Source organism: Prionailurus bengalensis, chromosome B2 (assembly GCF_016509475.1).
Source record: "Prionailurus bengalensis isolate Pbe53 chromosome B2, Fcat_Pben_1.1_paternal_pri, whole genome shotgun sequence".
Lineage (NCBI taxonomy): Eukaryota > Metazoa > Chordata > Mammalia > Carnivora > Felidae > Prionailurus > Prionailurus bengalensis.
This window is the reverse complement of record NC_057349.1, coordinates 68,087,934-68,107,254: the sequence shown is the minus strand read 5'-3', so window position 1 is coordinate 68,107,254 and position 19,321 is coordinate 68,087,934. Positions and strand designations below refer to the sequence as shown.

The following is a 19,321-nucleotide window of genomic DNA, read 5'->3' as shown; positions in this document are numbered from 1 at the left end:
CATGTGCTTATGCTTCCTGTTTGGGAAACAGGAAGAGTGTGAGGAGGCAACGGCGATTACCTGTACGTCATATACATAGATTTATACTTATGGAGGCTGTTCTAAAAAGCATTATACAGAAAGACACTATACTGCAATGTGCCTCTGCACTGATATGGCTGTAAGACTCATTAGCTGTGTGACCCTGAAAAAGTTACTTATTCTCTCTGTGCTCAGTTTCCTTATCCATTTAGAGAATACTAACTATATTTACCTAATAAGGTTGTTATAGAGATTAATGAGGTTACATATGTGTCATTCTTGGAATAGTACCTGGTACACAGTAAGCACTATATAAAAGTTAGCTATTATTATTTTTATTACTACTATTCTAAAAATAAACATTTTACTAATAGTTAAGGTTTAATTTTTATAACTAATTCATCTGAAGACTAATTTCAAAACTACAAAGAATTTGTAAAAATCATAAGTTTATCATGACAAATTAGTAAACTACTTAATAGAGTGGTCTCACGAGAAATACACCATGAGATTCTATATTAATAAGGGGCTGTCAGGATAACTCACTGGGGACAAAAACAGCTTTTTCAGAAAATGGCACTGAGACAACTGGATATCCATGTGCAAAAGAATTAAGTTGAACCCCTGCCTCACACCATCAATAAGACTTAAATTAAGAGCTAACACTATTAAACTCTTTGAAGAATACACAGACATAAATCCTCATCATCTTGGGGGCGCCTGGGTGGCGCAGTCGGTTAAGCGTCCGACTTCAGCCAGGTCACGATCTCGCGGTCCGTGAGTTCGAGCCCCGCGTCAGGCTCTGGGCTGATGGCTCGGAGCCTGGAGCCTGTTTCCGATTCTGTGTCTCCCTCTCTATCTGCCCCTCCCCCGTTCATGCTCTGTCTCTCTCTGTCCCAAAAATAAATTAAAAACGTTGAAAAAAAAATTTTTTTTTAAATCCTCATCATCTTGGAATAATAATGGTTTCTTAGATATGACACCAAGAGTACAAGCAACAGAAAAAAATTCAGACAAATTACACTTCATCAAAATGAAGAACTTTTGGGGTGCCTAAATGGCTCTGTTATTAAGCATCCAACTCTATATTTCGGCTCAGGTCATGCTCTCACAGTGGTGAGATGAGCCTGCGTCAGGGTCTGCACTGAGTATGGAGCCTAAGATTCTCTCTCTTCCTCACCCTCTGACCTTCCCCCACTTACATTCCCTCTCTCAAAATAGAAAAATGAAAAACTTTTATATTTCAAAGAACACGACCCAAAAATTTAAAAGACAACCCACAGATTTAGAGAAAATATTTACAAATTATATATCTGACAAAGAACGTGTATCTGTGATATATATTTTAAAAACCTCTTACAACTTGATGGGGCACCTAGGTGGCTCAGTCAGTTCAAGTGTCTGACTTCAGCTCAGGTCATGATCTCACAGTTCATGAGTTTGAGCCCTGCATCAGGCTCTGTGCTGACAGCTCGGAGCTTGGAGCCTGGAGCCTGCTTCAGATTCTATCTATCCCCCTCTCTCTGCCCTTCCCCCACATGCATTCTATCTTTCTCTCTCAAAAATAAACATTAAAAAATAAAAAAAAAAAAACAAAACAAAAAAACTCTTACAACTTGACAACAAAAAGACAACCTAACTGGGGCACCTGGGTGGCTCAGTCAGTTAAGCATCCGACTTCAGTTCAGGTCATGGTCTCATGGCTCTAAGTTTGAGCCCCACGTCGGGCTCTGTACTAACAGCTCAGAGCCCAGAGCCTGCTTCGGATTCTGTGTCTCCTTCTCTCTCTGCCCCTCCCCCCGCTCATGCTTGCTCACTCATGCTCTCTCTCTCTCTCCTTCAAAATAAATAAACATTAAAAAAAAAGGGTTTTTTTTTAAAGACAACCCAATTAATGGGCAAAGGATATAAACAGACATTTCTCCAAAAAAGAGATACAAATGGTCAATAAAGACATGAAAAAATGCTCAATCTCATGAGCCTTCGGGAAAATGCAAATAAAAAACACTTCACACACACTAGGATGGCTATAATCAGACAGCATTTGTGAGGATGTGGACAAACAGGAACCTCCATACATCGCTGATGAGGATCTGAAATGAATATAGCTACTTTAAAAAAGTCTGACAGTTCCTCAAAAGGTTAAACACAGTTACCATATGACAACAATCCCACTCCTGCATATATCCAAGAGAAATAAAACATATGCCCATAGGGGGCGCCGAGGATCGCAGTGCGCGTGGCCGCGGCGGCTGGTGTGGGGTTGAGTCAGTTGTGAGACCCGGAGCTGCTGACCCAGCGGGCGGCCCAGTGGCCCGGCCACAGAGCGGCAGGCGTCGGGGGTTCGGGAGCGGTGAGCTGGCCGCATCATAGAGCTCGGCCGAGCCGGCGCCGCCGTCGTCCCCCGCCCCCAGCTAGCAAACCGCCGCCGCAGGCGCGCCCCCGCTCTGCGCTGTCTCTCCGATGGCGTCCGCCTCCGGGGCCATGGCGAAGCACGAGCAGATCCTGGTCCTCGACCCGCCCACAGACCTCAAATTCAAAGGCCCCTTCACAGATGTAGTCACTACAAATCTTAAGTTGCGAAATCCATCCGATAGAAAAGTGTGTTTCAAAGTGAAGACTACAGCACCTCGTCGGTACTGTGTGAGGCCCAACAGTGGAATTATTGACCCAGGGTTGACGGTGACTGTTTCAGTAATGCTACAGCCTTTTGACTATGATCCCAATGAGAAGAGTAAACACAAGTTTATGGTACAAACAATTTTTGCTCCACCAAACACTTCAGATATGGAAGCTGTGTGGAAAGAGGCAAAACCTGATGAATTAATGGATTCTAAATTGAGATGTGTATTTGAAATGCCCAATGAAAATGATAAATTGAATGATCTGGAACCCAGCAAAACTGTTCCACTGAATGCCTCTAAACAAGATGGACCCATGCCAAAACCGCATAGTGTTTCACTCAATGATACTGAAACAAGGAAACTCATGGAAGAATGTAAAAGACTTCAGGGAGAAATGATGAAACTATCAGAAGAAAATCGACACCTGAGAGATGAAGGCTTAAGGCTCAGAAAGGTAGCACATTCGGATAAACCTGGATCCACCTCAGCTGCATCCTTCAGAGATAATGTCGCCAGTCCTCTTCCTTCACTTCTTGTCGTAATTGCAGCCATTTTCATCGGGTTCTTTCTAGGGAAGTTCATCTTGTAGAGTGAAGCATGCAGAGTGCTATTTCTTTTTTTTTCTCTTGACCAGAAAAAGATTTGTTTACCTACCATTTCACTGGTAGTATGGCCCACGGTGACCATTTTTTGTGTGTGTGTGTGTGTGTGTGTGTGTGTGTATACAGCGTCATATAGGCTTTGCCTTTAATGATCTCTTACGGTTAGAAAACACAATAAAACAAACTGTTCGGCTCCTGGACAAATTGTATATTACCAGATCATCACTAGCAGATGTCAGTTGCACATTCAGTCCTTTATGAAATTCATAAATAAAGAATTGTTTTTTATTTGTGGTTTTAATAAGAGTTCAAGAATTGTTCAGAGTCTTGTAAATGTTATTTTAATAATCCCTTTAAATTTTATCTGTTGCTGTTACCTCTTGAAATATGATTTATTTAGATTGCTAATCCCACTCATTCAGGAAATGCCAAGAGGTATTCTGTGGGGAAATGGTGCCTCTTACAGTGTAAATTTTCTCCTTTACCTTTGCTAATATCATGGCAGAATTTTTCTTATCCCTTGTGAGGCAGTTGTTGAATGAGTTTTTCATCCTTACAATCCTGTCCCATGGTATTTAACATAAAAAAAAATAAGACTGTTAACAGATAAAAAAAAAAAAAAAAAAAAAAAACATATGCCCATAAAAAAACATGGACAAGAATGTTTTTAGCAGCATTATTCATAATAGCCAAAGGCAGAAACAATCCAAATGTTCATCTAATGGTGAAATGATGAACAAAATGTTGTATATCCACAGAATGGAATATTACCCAGCCAAAAAAAAAAAAAAAAAAAAGTAATACTGATACATGCTACAACATGGGTGAACCTTGAAAACATACTAAGGGAAAGAAGTCAGTCACAAAGACCACATATTGTATGATTCCATTTCTATGAGATTCCCATAATAGGCAAATTCATAGAGACAGAAAGTAGATTAGTGGTTGCCTAAAGCTGAGGGATTTGGGAAGAAATGAGAAGTGACTGCTGAAGGGTATGGGGTTTCCTTCTGGAGTGATGAAAATGTTCTAAAAACTAAACTGCAGTGTGGGGCGCCTGGGTGGCGCAGTCGGTTAAGCGTCCGACTTCAGCCAGGTCACGATCTTGCGGTCCGTGAGTTCGAGCCCCGCGTCGGGCTCTGGGCTGATGGCTCAGAGCCTGGAGCCTGTTTCCGATTCTGTGTCTCCCTCTCTCTCTGCCCCTCCCCCGTTCATGCTCTGTCTCTCTCTGTCCCAAAAATAAAAATAAACATTGAAAAAAAAATTAAAACAAACAAACAAAAAAAAACTAAACTGCAGTGATGACTGCACAACTCTGAGTATATGAAAAAACCACTGAATTGTGTAGGTTAAATGGGTGGATTGAATGGTCTATGAACTGTATTTCAATTAAGCTGTTACCAAAGAAAAAGAACAAGGGGACAAGAATACTTAGAAGATATATTAAAGCTTTAATTCTGTAAAAATAAGCTTACTACTGATTTATTACTAAACACACATAGATTGTCTAAATTTTGTAAGTCAATCAACTGGCCATCAAAAATTCATTAACGTATCGAAACATTTCACCATTACTATTTTGCAAGGTTTCTTATACACTTTGAGAAATTATGTAAGGCTAACATAAGAAAACATATATTTTAAAAGTTTTAAAAAGGCAAAACACTTGTAAAACAACGTAAGGTTTCCATGTCACTCTCCTTCCAGAAAAGAACTTCTCTGAATACTCTTTAAGTTTGTTGTTATAGTAGCATTTACTTCTGTCATGCAGAATTTAAAAAACACAGGAAGTCGCACTAGGCATTTTTTGTATATGCCATCATGCAGAAACTTTTCGATATGAGTCTTCTAAACACTTAGAAGAATAAGTTTTCTTTTAAAATAATTATAAAAATATCCATAGCTTTTCTAAGTTGCAAAGACATGCCAAAATTGAGCTCCCTGTGTGTGTGTGTGTGTGTGTGTGTGTGTGTGTGTGTGTGCGCGCGCGGGGGGGGGGGATTCCATTCTAACTAGAAAGAAACCATTTGGATCTATAGGAAGGGTCACAGGAAAAAATGGAGATTAATAAAATCTGAACTATTAAAATAAAAAATAGCCAAAAATAGCCTAGTTTATTAATTTTCTTCATTCAGTGGCTCTTTACAATCTGCTCTGCTTTCTGCTCATTTTCAACAGAAGGAAGTTTGAAAAGAAAAATAAAAGTTAATGTAAATACATGCTATTATTTGCCTTTTGACTGTGTAAGTGCTTTTTCCACTACTGGATCACACTACGTTTATGATCTCTGTATACATCTGCATGTGCTACCATAGGGTGATAATTTGAAATAAAAATTTCAAATCCTTCAAAAAAACTAAAAATATGTTGCACACTAAGAACATACCTGATTTTGCTTTTTTTATTTTTCATTTTAAACTGGAATTAATCTGTATTTTTATTTTACTTAATCATTAAAAACACTTATGGTGATTATTATGTACTGGATATAAGTATATACATCACTTAATATTTAACTCATTTATTCCTCTATACAACATGAGGCAAGGACTATTGTTATCCTCAGTTTACAGGTGAGGAAACGGGAGACAGAGAGCAGTTAAGTTCCCGGCCCAAGACCACACAGGCAGGTTACTACCCTAGTGGCAAATACTCTGGCTCAAGAATTTATACTCTTAACTACACTGTGTTGCATGTGACATTATTGACTTCACAGCATCACAGGATATTAAATTTGAGAGTCATGAAGACTATCTATTCTAGTCTGCTCACTCACAGATCAGAAGTCTTGGGAAGTTTCAGTGACTGGGGGCAATTTGGGCCAATTATCACAAGTACCTGAGTTAGTTAGATGTGGGTGGAACCCAGTTCTCACATCTACAATTTCATTAGTAACCACATTACTTCTGTACAGGTTCCACTTCCATAAAATGCAGATAATATCCCTTACCTCATTATCTTTATGAAATTTAGATTATGATTATATGTTGTTTACGATGAAATGCAAAATATGAAGGGTCTTGCAAATAGCAGACACATTTTTTTAAAGTTTATTTATTTTGAGAGAGAGAGAGAGCGCACGTGCACGAGAGAGCATGAGCAAGGGAAGGACAGAGAGACAGGGAGAGAGAGAATCCCAAGCAGGCTCTGCATTGTCAGCGTGGAACCCAACACAGGACTCGATCCCATGAACCGGGAGATCACGACCTGAGCTGATCACGACCAAGAGTCGGATGCTTAACCAACTGAGTCACTCAGTTACCCCAAGCAGACACATTTTTTAAATATTCTTTTTTCCTTCCTCTTGTGCTCCTTCCTTATATGCATACTATTGCTAGGTACTGTACTTTAAAAGTACTTCTCATGGGCTGTTTACATATAAAGAAAAGCAAAGGTCAGAGAGCTTCTGGGTTCTGACACTAAAGTCCATGTTATTGACTACTATATTAAATAGTGCTTTCAACATTTTAAACTTATTTTTAATATAAAATATTTTAATAATGTATTTATATAGGAGTCAATAATCTTTTTTCTAAGTGTCAGATCTTAGGCTTTGCTGGCCATACAGTTTCTGTCACAACTACTAAACTCTGCCGCTGTAGCATGAAAGCTGGCACAGACAAGGCTCAAATGAATGGGTGTGGCTTTGTTCTACCAATACTTTATTTGCAAAAATAGGCAGCTGGTCAAATTTGGCCATGGGCCACAGTTTTCCAACCCCTGTATTCATGGATCCAACTTAAGATTACATAAAAAGTCTTACTGTTTATGTAGAAACACTGGAGTTCAAATGTTACTATCATGAAGGCACTTACATGTTCTTTTTATTTTGCATAATGTATAAACTATTTTCATTTCCAAATAATAAAGTATATGGGCTGGTACATATTCAATTGCCTTAATTGATCCAAGTTTATATCAATGAACCAGAAAAATGTTAAAATACCTTAATATATGGTAGAGAATTATGCTGTGCACATGCTGGCAAAGTAGAATTATCAGTTGAAAAATTTAACTAAATATGACCCTTCTGCTGGTCACGGTTACTTATCCTTCATAAAATGAATTTATTCCCCCTCAGTATCACTGACTTGTTCAAAACAGAGCTCATAATGACTAATAATGCAGCATCCTTCATTCCAAGATTTACCACACAACACAATATATTCTAGAAATTTCAGGGTATTAAAAAGCCTGCATACAAAGAGATTGAATTTGCAAAGAAATGACAGAACTTCTAATTTTATTCGTCTTTAAAACAAAACAACCACAAACAAATGAACAAATAAAAAATACCTGAGGTGCTGCCAGCTTCCTCAAAATCAATATTTCCAAGGTGCAGGACACCAGCTACTACCCGGAACAGATCAAGCTTTTCTTCGTCATCCAAACCAATCTTTTTCATGGCTGTGCACATTCTAATAAAATCTCCATGGTCATCTAACAGAGGATCTTTCAAGGAACCTGCCTTAAGATACTACAAAACAAGAAGATACCAATTAACTGCTCTTTTCTCATTATTTAAGTATATTAAAACCACTACACAAAGTCTATTAATGCACTATATATAACATGCAAAAATAAAATATGTCAATGGGAAAACTTTACTATTCTAACAATTCAAAAACTAAATGACTGAGAAAAATGTACATAGGATCTTTCTGTATTATTTCTTTCAACTGCCCATGAATCTAAAATTATCTAAATAAAAAGCAGTAAAAGATGGAATGAGATGTTTTCCAACTAAATTACAATTTTAGCTCTAATGTATTATAATGGTAGGATATGTTAAATAAAAATATAAATTGACTGAAAAATAAGAATATATCAGTGGTTGAAAGGAATCAACCTTAATCCAGAGGTCAAAAAGAACTAAGGTAAAAAATGATAATAAAAATTCAAATCTAACACTTAGTATTATACTCCTTTAGGTTAAGTGCCATCAACTGCACCAATATTCAGCAGTGGTAAATAGTGGACAGACTAATAACAATTTTCATGGCCTAAGAATCACTTTTTAAATCTTTCTGTACAAGCATATATGAGGTAAAGTGTATTAATAAGCATTGTGTTTACTGTAAAAATTTATGCAATGACTCACATTTCAGAAAAAATAAAGAAAAAAATGTGTTTTCTTTGCTAAAAGAATTTACATCTAAAGTATTCATTTGTTAGAACTTATTAAAAAGCTCAGAAAAAGGAATAAGAAAGTTAGGCCTGCAGAAACTAGGAGTAGAAAAATAAAAGTTACTGGACACAGAGAAACTGGACTAGGAATTTTCCAGAACTTGACAATGAATAGGTAAAATTAAACATTAAGTAACACAGCATCAGAATTAATTGCCCATTAAAGACACTTCTAGGAGACTTTTTTCCTCCCAGTTGCCAATTGCTTCCCAGCTAAAGTTGGGATTATCTTTCCACAAAATTCTTTAAAATGCTTAATTATGCTTGGGTGAAATTTCTGGAAAATGTCTAGATAAAGAAATTTAATTTCATTCTCAAAAGCAGCAAAGGAAATGATCACATGCAGCCAAAGTTAACAAAAAACACAGACCATGCAGAATTTTTAGTCTTGCAACTGAATCATTACTTCATTTAAAAACTGTTTCTAATCAAATGTTAATGAATATATTGCTATTATGGCAGACTAAAAATACTGCACTCTCCTAAAAATTGCACACAGCTTAGACACTCAAATGGAACTAGGCGAAGGATTCTAATTAGTCAAAATGATCACCTCATCCTCCTGATAAAGAAGACATAAAAAGTAATTTAAACATATTAATCCATTATTCACTTATATGTTTTTATATATACACTCAATAATATAGTAAAATACCTAACAAAGTATGCTGCCTCTAGAATCACAAAGAGTACTTTTTTTTTTTTTTTTTCTTAGCAGAATGCCAAGAGTATTTGGTATTCTTTGGAGAGCAAAATCCAGTTTTCTTCCCTCTCTAGTTTTTTTCCATGTCAAAGATCACATTTAGACACACATCTTCTTCCCTGAGGACAGCTGCATTATCCCATAGGTAAATGTTTCCATTATCTTAGTGGAAAGAATACAATTTCTATATTTCAATGATGCCTTATAAAAATATAGATTATCATGACAAAAGAAGATACCATAATAAATATTAAAGTAACTTCTTAAAGTTCCAACCATAAATGTCACACAAAGTTTACAATTTTTAATTTGGACATTTATGTCTGAAATGACAAATAAAATGTCAACTTAAAAACTAACCATACTCATCTGCTTAGAATTTAAAATAATGGGAATTTTTATTTGCTTTCTGTTCTTTTCTATGAATATATTAGAAACATAATTCATCTCACTCATTTTGAAAAGAGCCAAAAACATCTGATTCACACATTAAAAGCTGCATATAATAAAAACTTGTACAACTAAATATTCATATAAATCTTTAAATAAAATTAATAAAGGCAAAATGAACTAGTCCCTATAATTAATCCTGACTATTTCATAATTTAAGCTCCTTGATTAGTTACAACTTAATACTACTTACTACTTGAATGTTACATATTAAAATTTGTAAGAGTTGTAGATTTTTAGATTAAGGATTTAATATTTTTAAAATAATTAATAGTATAATTACTTCTAATTACTCTCAGAAATATAATAATTTAGTAACATCAATATATATTATAGAAATACAATGTTTTAAAGAGAAATACAATAATATATAAGCATTAGTTGACAAGAATGCTTACCCTATTTAATGTCTACTTCAAAGCTTACTTCAGGCTTAAAGTAGAAAATAACTTATGAAGAACATATTTTATACTTAATCCAAAGTGGGTAATGTGAGAGTAAGTTTTGAAAATGTTAGCAAAGGATAATTCTTAGGCAATATAATACCCTCCGTGGGGGAAAAAGAACCAGAGAAGAGCAGTGCATTGAGGCCTAACCAAGAAGAACCAAAACGTGTCGCTTCTGTAGATACCAAGAGAGGGACAGAGTTATACACCGTGAGAGAGACTTGAATGAGCATTTAGTTTTTAAAGTATAAACCTAAAAGTAAGAAATATGATTTAGGCTCCAAAATAAAAAATGTATCTTTCAGTATGATTTTTTTGCATTAAAGATTTTAATTTAAAAAAATAGCCTACTATACCTCAGGACTTTTTCGGTTCTGTAAAATCTGTTTGTCAGTTTCTTTGTTAGCAAAGTATCTAGTGCAGCCTCGGTTTAAATACTAGGAAAAAGAAATTTAAAATAAAACAAATATGACCCACATGAAAATAATACAGAAGAAAACACAATTTATCAAACAGGGGTAACCAAAAAGAATTTTTAAATATAACCTAAATATCATTTAATCTTTCAATTACAATCGATACTGCTATATATTATAAACCTTTTACTCCTAATCAAACCAGGAATGTTGAAAATCCTAATTCCTGAAAGTAGATTAAATTAAATAGTTAATATAAAAATCAATACCATTAAATCTTTCCTATTTTTAAAGGGCAGTAATTTTAGAGGCAGGAAATTTTCTGACCTAATAAAGAATTTCAGCAGCTGCCTTCCTAGGATGCCTGCCATTGTGCCAGGAAAGGCTATACAATCTGAGACACGCAAAAAAAAATATGCTCCTAGTTCTCCAAATACAAAGAAATACTAAAGTAAGACAAGAATGGTACCATTACCTTATCATTAACACAATGTCAACAAAGCCACACCTTCATTATTAAATTTCATATGATTCATAATAACTTATACTCCTTTTCTAAAAATCATTGTAGAGAAATACCTCTTCTACTTTTATGAAGATACTGTGGGCAACTAACTTCACATTCCAATTAATCTGATGAGCTCCAGAGAAGGTGGGACATTGTAGAAGCATATAAATAGAGGCAGTTATATAGCATTTTAAAACAGTAGTTTTAAATTTTCCAACTACAGATTAAAATAAACTGAAGTAATAAAGAAAAGCTGAATTGCAAACACACACACACACAGAGAACAATAATTAAATATAATATGTGTCACAATTCTCAAGCGGAAGACTCCTGCCCAAAGAGTACTATCAGAATCACCCGGAGAACTTTATTCAAATTGCATTCCTTATACATTTCCATGATTCCCACATATTCCACACAGGGACACAGTTTCCTAGCTGCAAATCTGTAAATTACGCTAACCATCCCCAGTCACCACTTCTTGAAACTGTATTGGCTTGTGATTCTTGGCACTCCTGATTTTCCTTGTACTTCTCTCACAACCCAACTTGTGCTTTCTTTCCTGGGCAACTCTTCACCGTTCATATTCTTCAACGCCAGAGTCTGGATCTGGCACCTGCTTCTCTACATTACAAAATCTCCCTGAACAATCTCATCTACTCATGGTCATACTTTTAACTACTACCAGAGTTCTGACATCTCCCAAACCTATCACTACAACACCAACAATGACCTTCAGATTAGAAGACCAATTGTCTTCTAATCTTCTCTCCTTAGATGACCCATAGGTTCCAAAACTAAACTCATCCTATATGCCACAAATCTTCCATCTGGCCCTTGTTTGGTATTTACATCCACCCAGTTACCCTAGTCAAATCTGAAAAATTATTCCAGAATCCTCCTTCTCCCTACCATATTCAGTCTCCAAGTCCTATCAATTTTACCTCCTAATATTTTGCACATCCCCTCCTCTGTAACCTTCCCATTGCTAAACCAAATTCAGGCACTAAGTAACTTATTTCGACTATAGCCATGGGTTACCAACTAATTCATCCATAGCTGCAATATCTATCCATCCCCTCCCATACCCCCTTTAAAACCACCCTCCATATTAAAGCCAGAAGTATAGACCTGATATCCAACTTTCTATTTAAATCTCTTCATACCTCCTTATTAATATAGAAGTTAAGACCAAACTCTTTAGCCTCACTTTCCACCACTTCCTGCCATACTCTTTAAGCTTTTTCTTGTCTTTCTTTCTTCATCTTTTTCCACCTACTAGGAATACTCTTTGCATCTTTCTTCCTCTAGCTAATACTTGAAAATTCTTCAAGATTCTAATCAAGCATCAGTTATTAATGTAAGCTTTTCCAAAATCCCCAACATCCTATGCACACCTCTTTCTTATCATTCAACCTATCAGTCAGACTGTGTGTGTTTGCATGTGTGTGTGTTTCTGACCAGATTCTAAATTGCTCACGAGCAGGAACTGTTCATCTTTTTTTTTTTTTAATTTTTTTTAAATTTTTTTTTCAACGTTTATTTATTTTTGGGACAGAGAGAGACAGAGCATGAACGGGGGAGGGGCAGAGAGAGAGGGAGACACAGAATCGGAAACAGGCTCCAGGCTCTGAGCCATCAGCCCAGAGCCTGACGCGGGGCTCGAACTCCCGGACCGCGAGATCGTGACCTGGCTGAAGTCGGACGCTTAACCGACTGCGCCACCCAGGCGCCCCTGTTCATCTTTTTCACCCAGGCACAATGCCTGGTACCCAGGGGGCAAGCAATAAATATCTGCTGTTGAATTAAGAGAGACAATCATACATCCTTTATTAATTCAGTGGTCAAATTTTTTTTAATGTGTCAAAGATAACTTTAAAGCTAGCATTACAGAACTATTATAAATTTCTTATTGAGTTTAAATTGATAACTGGTTTCATATCTATCCTTTCATCTATCCATTTCATATCTCTTCAGATAGTGTTATATTATAAATTCAGCAGTAAATCTCAGTAGAGATCTACATGTTATCACATTACACTGGATTCAATGTAAGTTACATACAACTAGAAATTAAAATTCACTAAGATAAGTTTTAGAATTGAAGGCAAGTCCATTTGCAAAAATTGTATGTGATTTCTTTTCATCCACCTACCCGAAAATTATCTGGGGAGTTCAAATGAAGTTTTTCCCTAATATCTTCAGAAGCACCAGCGCACAACCTATAAAAGATATGATAATTCCTTTCCTCTTTGCCTTGAACACAGATCCTAGATTTCTCTAGAAGGTAATGTGAAACAAATCCTCCAACAACTGAACTCTAAAAAACAAAACAGAGAGAAAATACATGTTTGCATTTAAAGTCTGAAAGTATAATCTACCAATGTTAAATTATGTTGCTACTAACCATTCGTCTACCAAAGAGGTTGTAATATTTATCAAATAAAGGGGGAAAAGCAGATAACTAAATAAAGAATATTTATAAAGATTATAATGAATATATATATTCTCCCCACTATCTAAAGTAACAGAGAAAAACTTAAATGGATTTACCATGAGTTCAAGTACAGCACCAATGTTATCAAGACCTTTACAAAAACACTTCTCAAACATATCATCTCAAAACACAGTTACTCACCTTTTCATTGAAATGTATTTCTACAAATTTTCCAAATCTACTGCTATTATTGTTGCGAACAGTCTTTGCATTTCCAAAGGCTTCTAAGAGTGGGTTAGCTATTGAAAAAGACATAAAAATATTCCATCAAAAAATAGCATAAAGGAAAGTTACAAAACAATAAATATGCACGGTATGTTTCCTTATTAACAGAGATAGAAAAAATGTCTTCAAAAATATTAACATGAAGTAATTCACATGTAATGTCAAATTTCTCAAATATTTATTGACTACCACTATATTCAAGCCCTATTAAAGTACAGAAGATGGGAAAATTACTCAAATTATGTAAAAACAAAATGTAAATGGTATGGAAAATACTAAATTTTAAGAAGTCATTAGGTTACAAAATTTATAACTCAACTTTGAAAATTACTCCCTAAAAATTGTAAGATTTTCACAAGTGCATCATCTTTACTAAAGGAGTAGTGATCATAATATAGAAAAGAGCAAATCTCTGGTGAACAAAATACAAGCAAGAAGGTATTAGTTGACTTACCTTCCTAAACTGTTTTATATATGAGTAAAACCTCCAGATTTACCATTTTTTTCATGTACATCTAACAAATTAGTTTACAGAATGACTAAAAAAGGTCCTCAGAACAATTGTTTCTAAAACCCCAGCCTATAAGAGACTCATTTTAAAGCTAAATACACCTGCAGATTGAGAGTGCTGGGGTGGAGAAACATTTATCATACAAACAAATGTCAAAAGAAAGTAGCAGTACTTCTATCACACAAACTAGACTGTTTTTTACTCTTGTATTGTTTTATCCTGCTTTGGTGTCAGGGTGGTACTGACCTCATGGAATGATTTTGAATGTGTTCCCTTTATGCCATTATTTGTAAGATTTTGATAAAGATTGTCATTATTTTTTTAAAATGTTTGGTAGAAGAATTTGCCAATGAAGCCATGTGCATGTGGTCAGCTTTTTCTCTGCTGGGAAATTTCTGATTCCTAATTCAACTTTCGTTCTTGTTATAGGTTGAAGATTTCCTGTTTCTTGAATTCAAGACTCATGATTCAATTGTGGCAACTTGTGTGCTTTAGGAATTATCTGGTTTTCTTCTAAGTTATCTGATTTGTTAGTATATAACTGTTTACAGTAATCTGTTATCACACTACATATTTCTATGGTTACCTGTTGTACTGTTTTCCATTTGTCATTTTGGTTTCCAACTCTTTTTTTTTTTTAATGTTTATTTTTGAGAGAGAGAGACAGAACACGAATGGGGGAGGAGCAGAGAGAGGCAGACACAGAATCCAAAGCACGCTCCAGGCTCTAAGCTGTCAGCACACAGCCCAACACGGGGCTTGAACCCACAAAACTGCAAGATCATGACCTGAGCTGAAGCTGGACGCTCAAATGACTGAGCCACCCAGGCACCCCTGGTCATTCCTTTCACTGTTACGCTATTGTTTATTCTGGCTTCCACTTTATTTATTTCTGATTTTTCTTTGTGCTTTCCTCCCTCTACTAAATTCAGCTAAGTTTCTTCTTTTTCTAGGTCCTTGTAGTGTAATGTTAAATTGTTTACTTGAACTTTTTTTCTTAATACAAGCATTTATAGCATAAATTTCACTCTAACATCGGCTTTTGCTGCATCCCATAGGTCTTGGAATACTGTGTTGCTTTTTTCTTTTGAAACCTATTTTGATTTGCCACATGATTTCCCACTTGGTCCACTGTTTGTGTGATAGTGTGTTATTTAATACTTACATATTAAATATTTAGTATTTACATTGTACATTTTCCAGCTTTGTTTTATTGTTGATCTCTAGTTTTGTACCACTGTGGTTAGAGAATATACTTGGTATGCTATCAGACTTCTTAAATTTATAATATTTGTCATGTCTCTTTTTATGTGATTTAACCTGGGGATTCTTCTATGTGTACCTGAGGAAAATGTGTATTCTATTTTTCTTGAATGGAATGTTTTATACATATCTTTTAGAACCCATATTCTCAAGTATGCTTCAAGTAAAAAATGTTCTTGTTGAAAAAAATAACAACTTTAAACAAGGGTACTTGTTTAAAATAAAGCATGTCAGAGGGGAGGTGAGTAGGGGGATGGGTTAAATAGGCAAAAGGGATTAAGAAGAGTACACTTATGATGAGCACTGAGAAATGATGTACAGAACTGCTGAATCACTATATTGTACACCTGAAACTAATGTAACACTTATGTTAACGATAATGGAATTACAATAAAAAGCTTAATAAGAAAAAAAAAACTTTGGGGCGCCTGGGTGGCGCAGTCGGTTAAGCGTCCGACTTCAGCCAGGTCACGATCTCACGATCTTGCGGTCCATGAGTTCGAGCCCCGCGTCAGGCTCTGGGCTGATGGCTCAGAGCCTGGAGCCTGTTTCCCATTCTGTGTCTCCCTCTCTCTCTGCCCCTCCCCCGTTCATGCTCTGTCTCTCTCTGTCCCAAAAATAAATAAACGTTGAAAAAAAAATTTTAAAAAAAAAAAAAAAAGAAAAAAAAACTTAAACTCACAATGAACAAATGTAAAATTTTAATTGTTTTTATCTTATAATCTACACACATAAGACTAAGGAAGATTTATTGGACTCTATTCTTATACTCACCAGTCTCAACTATAAATATACTAGATTAGTGCCAATCTTACATGTTTCTCCATCTGCAGCCTCATAAACTGCTTTATGATGATTACTATAATATTTTTATGAAACATTTTATTAAAGTCCATCTCTCTTACACAATCCACAGTAGAAAGCTTATTAACAAGTATCCAAACCCTTTTAAAGATCACTTTCCGATTGTTTCACTTTCCAAAAAAAAGTAACAAAGTATTAAAACTGAAAAATGTTTGCATATACATCTAACCTTTCAGATGAGCAAGAAAACTGAGGCCTAACAAAATCAACTGACTTCTGGAAAGCCACATGACTGGCTAGTGGCAAAAGGGGAACTCAATTTCAGGTCTCCCCAACTCCTCTACAGAGATCTACTAGTTTTTGCTGAAGGGTTTAATATATTAAGTAAAATATCCAAAATTAGGATAAGAGCCTACCAGAAAATTACAGTAATATTATTGATACATTCATTCTAAAACCAACAACCAATTTTCAATTGAAGACGGCATCAAATGATTTCTATGTTCTTCTAGTTAACATCTACTATCCTCTAGTAAGGAGCTGGAAGAATACTTTCCAACTTTTCTCAACTACAGCATGTACATGTTGTACACTACATTCTCACAGAAGAAACCAGGTTTATATCCAATTTGCAAGCACATTTGTACCTCAAGTAAACAAATCAGAATACTAATTAGTATTTTATTGAATTAACTCATAATTTGTTCTTTTTATTTATTCAATTTTTAAGAGTGATTCCCTCATTAAAGTGAGGTACTTTACTATGAATTAAGCACTACTTATTAGATCTTCAAACCTGGGTATGTTACAAAAGCACAGTGAGAACTATAAGTAAAACTATAAAATTATGTCAAGAAACATGAAAAACATGATTGCTGCAAACTTTAAAAATGTTTATCAGAGTTGAATTTATGTTCATCCACACTCATATTTCACAATTGTGAAAAAAAGAACATAACACCTGCTAGCTATAATGTAGCAAAATGAATGAACACAGAAGCCCCTCAATAAATTTCTGTCCAACTGAAATTTTTCTTTAAAATACTAAGAGTATTAAAATATGCTCTCAGTACAGCACATAGTTACAATGCCTGAGTTTATTTTTTTTCTTAAGATGCCACAACTGATGAGCTATATGCTCTTCAGCAAGTTACTTAAAATCTTTTTACCTCAGTTTTTAATCTGTAAAGTAGGGATAAAATAGTACTTACCTCATTATGTAGGGATTCAAATTAGGAACAGATTTTCAGCAAATCAGACAATGTGTAATACATCTCCATATGTTAACTTCATCATCATCATTATGAAAATATTTACTGACTGCCTCATACCAGAAAATGAGGAAGGAGGAAGGAGGAGTGTCCACATAGGCTCAAAACACCTCATAAAACTACAAGGAGACCACCATGAATAAAGTATAAGGACTCAAAGGAAACATGGCTCAATTAGAGCAAAGGAGACAGAGGCGAGACCACACAGAGCACTGTTAGTGATGTTACAGATTTGCAGCTATATCTTCAGAGCAATATTAAGCCATTAAAAGATTGAAAAGATCATCCCAATTTCCACACAGAGAATAGATTACAGGGAAGCAAAAACTTAAGTGGGGAGACCAGAGAGAAATCTATGATGCAGGAGGGTGGTACAGATTCAACACGGTGGTAGACTAGAACAGTTGTTTCCAAATGAGGTACAAGAAGACTTTGCAAGCACTGACCTTAAGGAAATCAATTTAGACTCCTGCCTTCCAACTGTACCTATTCATTAAAATGATTTCCCCAAAAAAGCATTTTAATTCCAAATAACCCTCTTCCTCTCTCCTTCTTTACAAAACACAGGGTCAACTAAACAAACAGGAGACCAGAAAGTATCCTATATTTCTTTCATTCATCCAAAACATATTTATGGATCATATCCCACATATTAAACACTATTCCAGGGAACTGTAATATATAAAAATCTCTGCCCTCTTAGCACTTACCTGGGGTGAGAGGGAAGACAACAGATATTAAATAAAGGAGAATATACATGAGCAAAGATTTGTAGGAAATGGAAGGGATTTTTGGATCTCTGGGAGAACATTCCAGACCACCTAGAGGATTCTCATAAGTTAATTTCAGTACATATCTAACAATAAAAAATAAGAATTTAAAAAATTAACAATACCTTCAACAATTCTATCATCAATATCTTGACCTGTTCCATAGGATTCAGTCAGGTATCTGTTTAAAATAAAGGTAAAAAAATTTACATGACTAATATTGTACATATTATATTTGTAATTTTAATATCATTTAACACATGTAAAATTTAAACTTGGATCACCACTACAACTATTTATTTAAAATTTACAAATTTATATTTAAATGCAACTATTCTGTTATAGCTTTTTAAACATTTTTTTTTAATGTTTTATTTATTCTTAAGAGAGAAAAAGCAAGAGAGAGACAGAGCATGAGCAGGAGACGGGAAGAGCGAGAGAGGGACACAAAATTGGAAGCAGGCTCCAGGCTCTGAGCTGTCAGCACAGAGCCCAATGCAGGGCGAACTCACAAGCTGTGAGATCATGACCTGAGCCGAAGTCGGACGCTTTACTCACTGAGCCACCCAGGTACACCAAGACCCCACCATTTTAAACTGTGTCATAAAGTATGGAAGGGGTACCTGGCTGACTCAGTCAGTGGAGCATACAACTCTTGATCTGGAGGTTGTGGGTTCAAGCTCCACACTGGGTGTAGAGATTACTTAAAAATAAAATATTTTTAAAAATAAAATAAATAAAGTATGCAAATGTATTCAAAGTCAACCTGTTCAATGAAAGACATATTTGTATCTCTTTGTTCATAACACATTCACAGTAGCACTATTCCTAACAGCCAAGACATGGAAATAACCAAAGCACCCACTGATGAATGAATGAGTAAACAAAATGTGGTATATTCATACCCCACAGGTGTATTCACCTTGGAAAGGAAATTGTGACACATGATACAACATGGATAAAATTTGAGGACATTATGTAAGTGGAATAAGCCAGTCACAGAAAGACAAATACTGTATGATT

The 19,321-nt window shown here is 35.4% G+C and overlaps 2 protein-coding genes across 4 annotated transcripts in view; one reads left to right on the top strand and one right to left on the bottom strand.

The window, feature by feature from the left end:
• MYO6 (myosin VI) overlaps nucleotides 1–19,321 on the bottom strand; it is a 147,702-nt gene that overhangs the window by 52,900 nt on the left and 75,481 nt on the right. For all 3 annotated transcript variants that reach the window (XR_006298975.1, XM_043591857.1, XM_043591856.1), the window contains exons 7-12: nucleotides 18,424–18,479; nucleotides 13,596–13,693; nucleotides 13,113–13,277; nucleotides 10,390–10,470; nucleotides 8,988–8,996; nucleotides 7,544–7,724 (exon numbers count right to left, since the gene is read on the bottom strand). Coding sequence is in view for 2 of the 3 variants with exons in the window: in XM_043591857.1 (XP_043447792.1) it covers nucleotides 7,544–7,724; nucleotides 8,988–8,996; nucleotides 10,390–10,470; nucleotides 13,113–13,277; nucleotides 13,596–13,693; nucleotides 18,424–18,479 (590 nt within the window). In the remaining variant the exon portion in view is untranslated. The remainder of the gene's footprint in view (nucleotides 1–7,543; nucleotides 7,725–8,987; nucleotides 8,997–10,389; nucleotides 10,471–13,112; nucleotides 13,278–13,595; nucleotides 13,694–18,423; nucleotides 18,480–19,321) is intronic.
• Nucleotides 2,231–3,854, top strand: LOC122489709 (vesicle-associated membrane protein-associated protein A). Its single transcript, XM_043591859.1, has one exon. It carries the CDS (start codon nucleotides 2,485–2,487, stop codon nucleotides 3,232–3,234), a length of 750 nt encoding a protein of 249 aa, XP_043447794.1. The 5' UTR covers nucleotides 2,231–2,484; the 3' UTR covers nucleotides 3,235–3,854.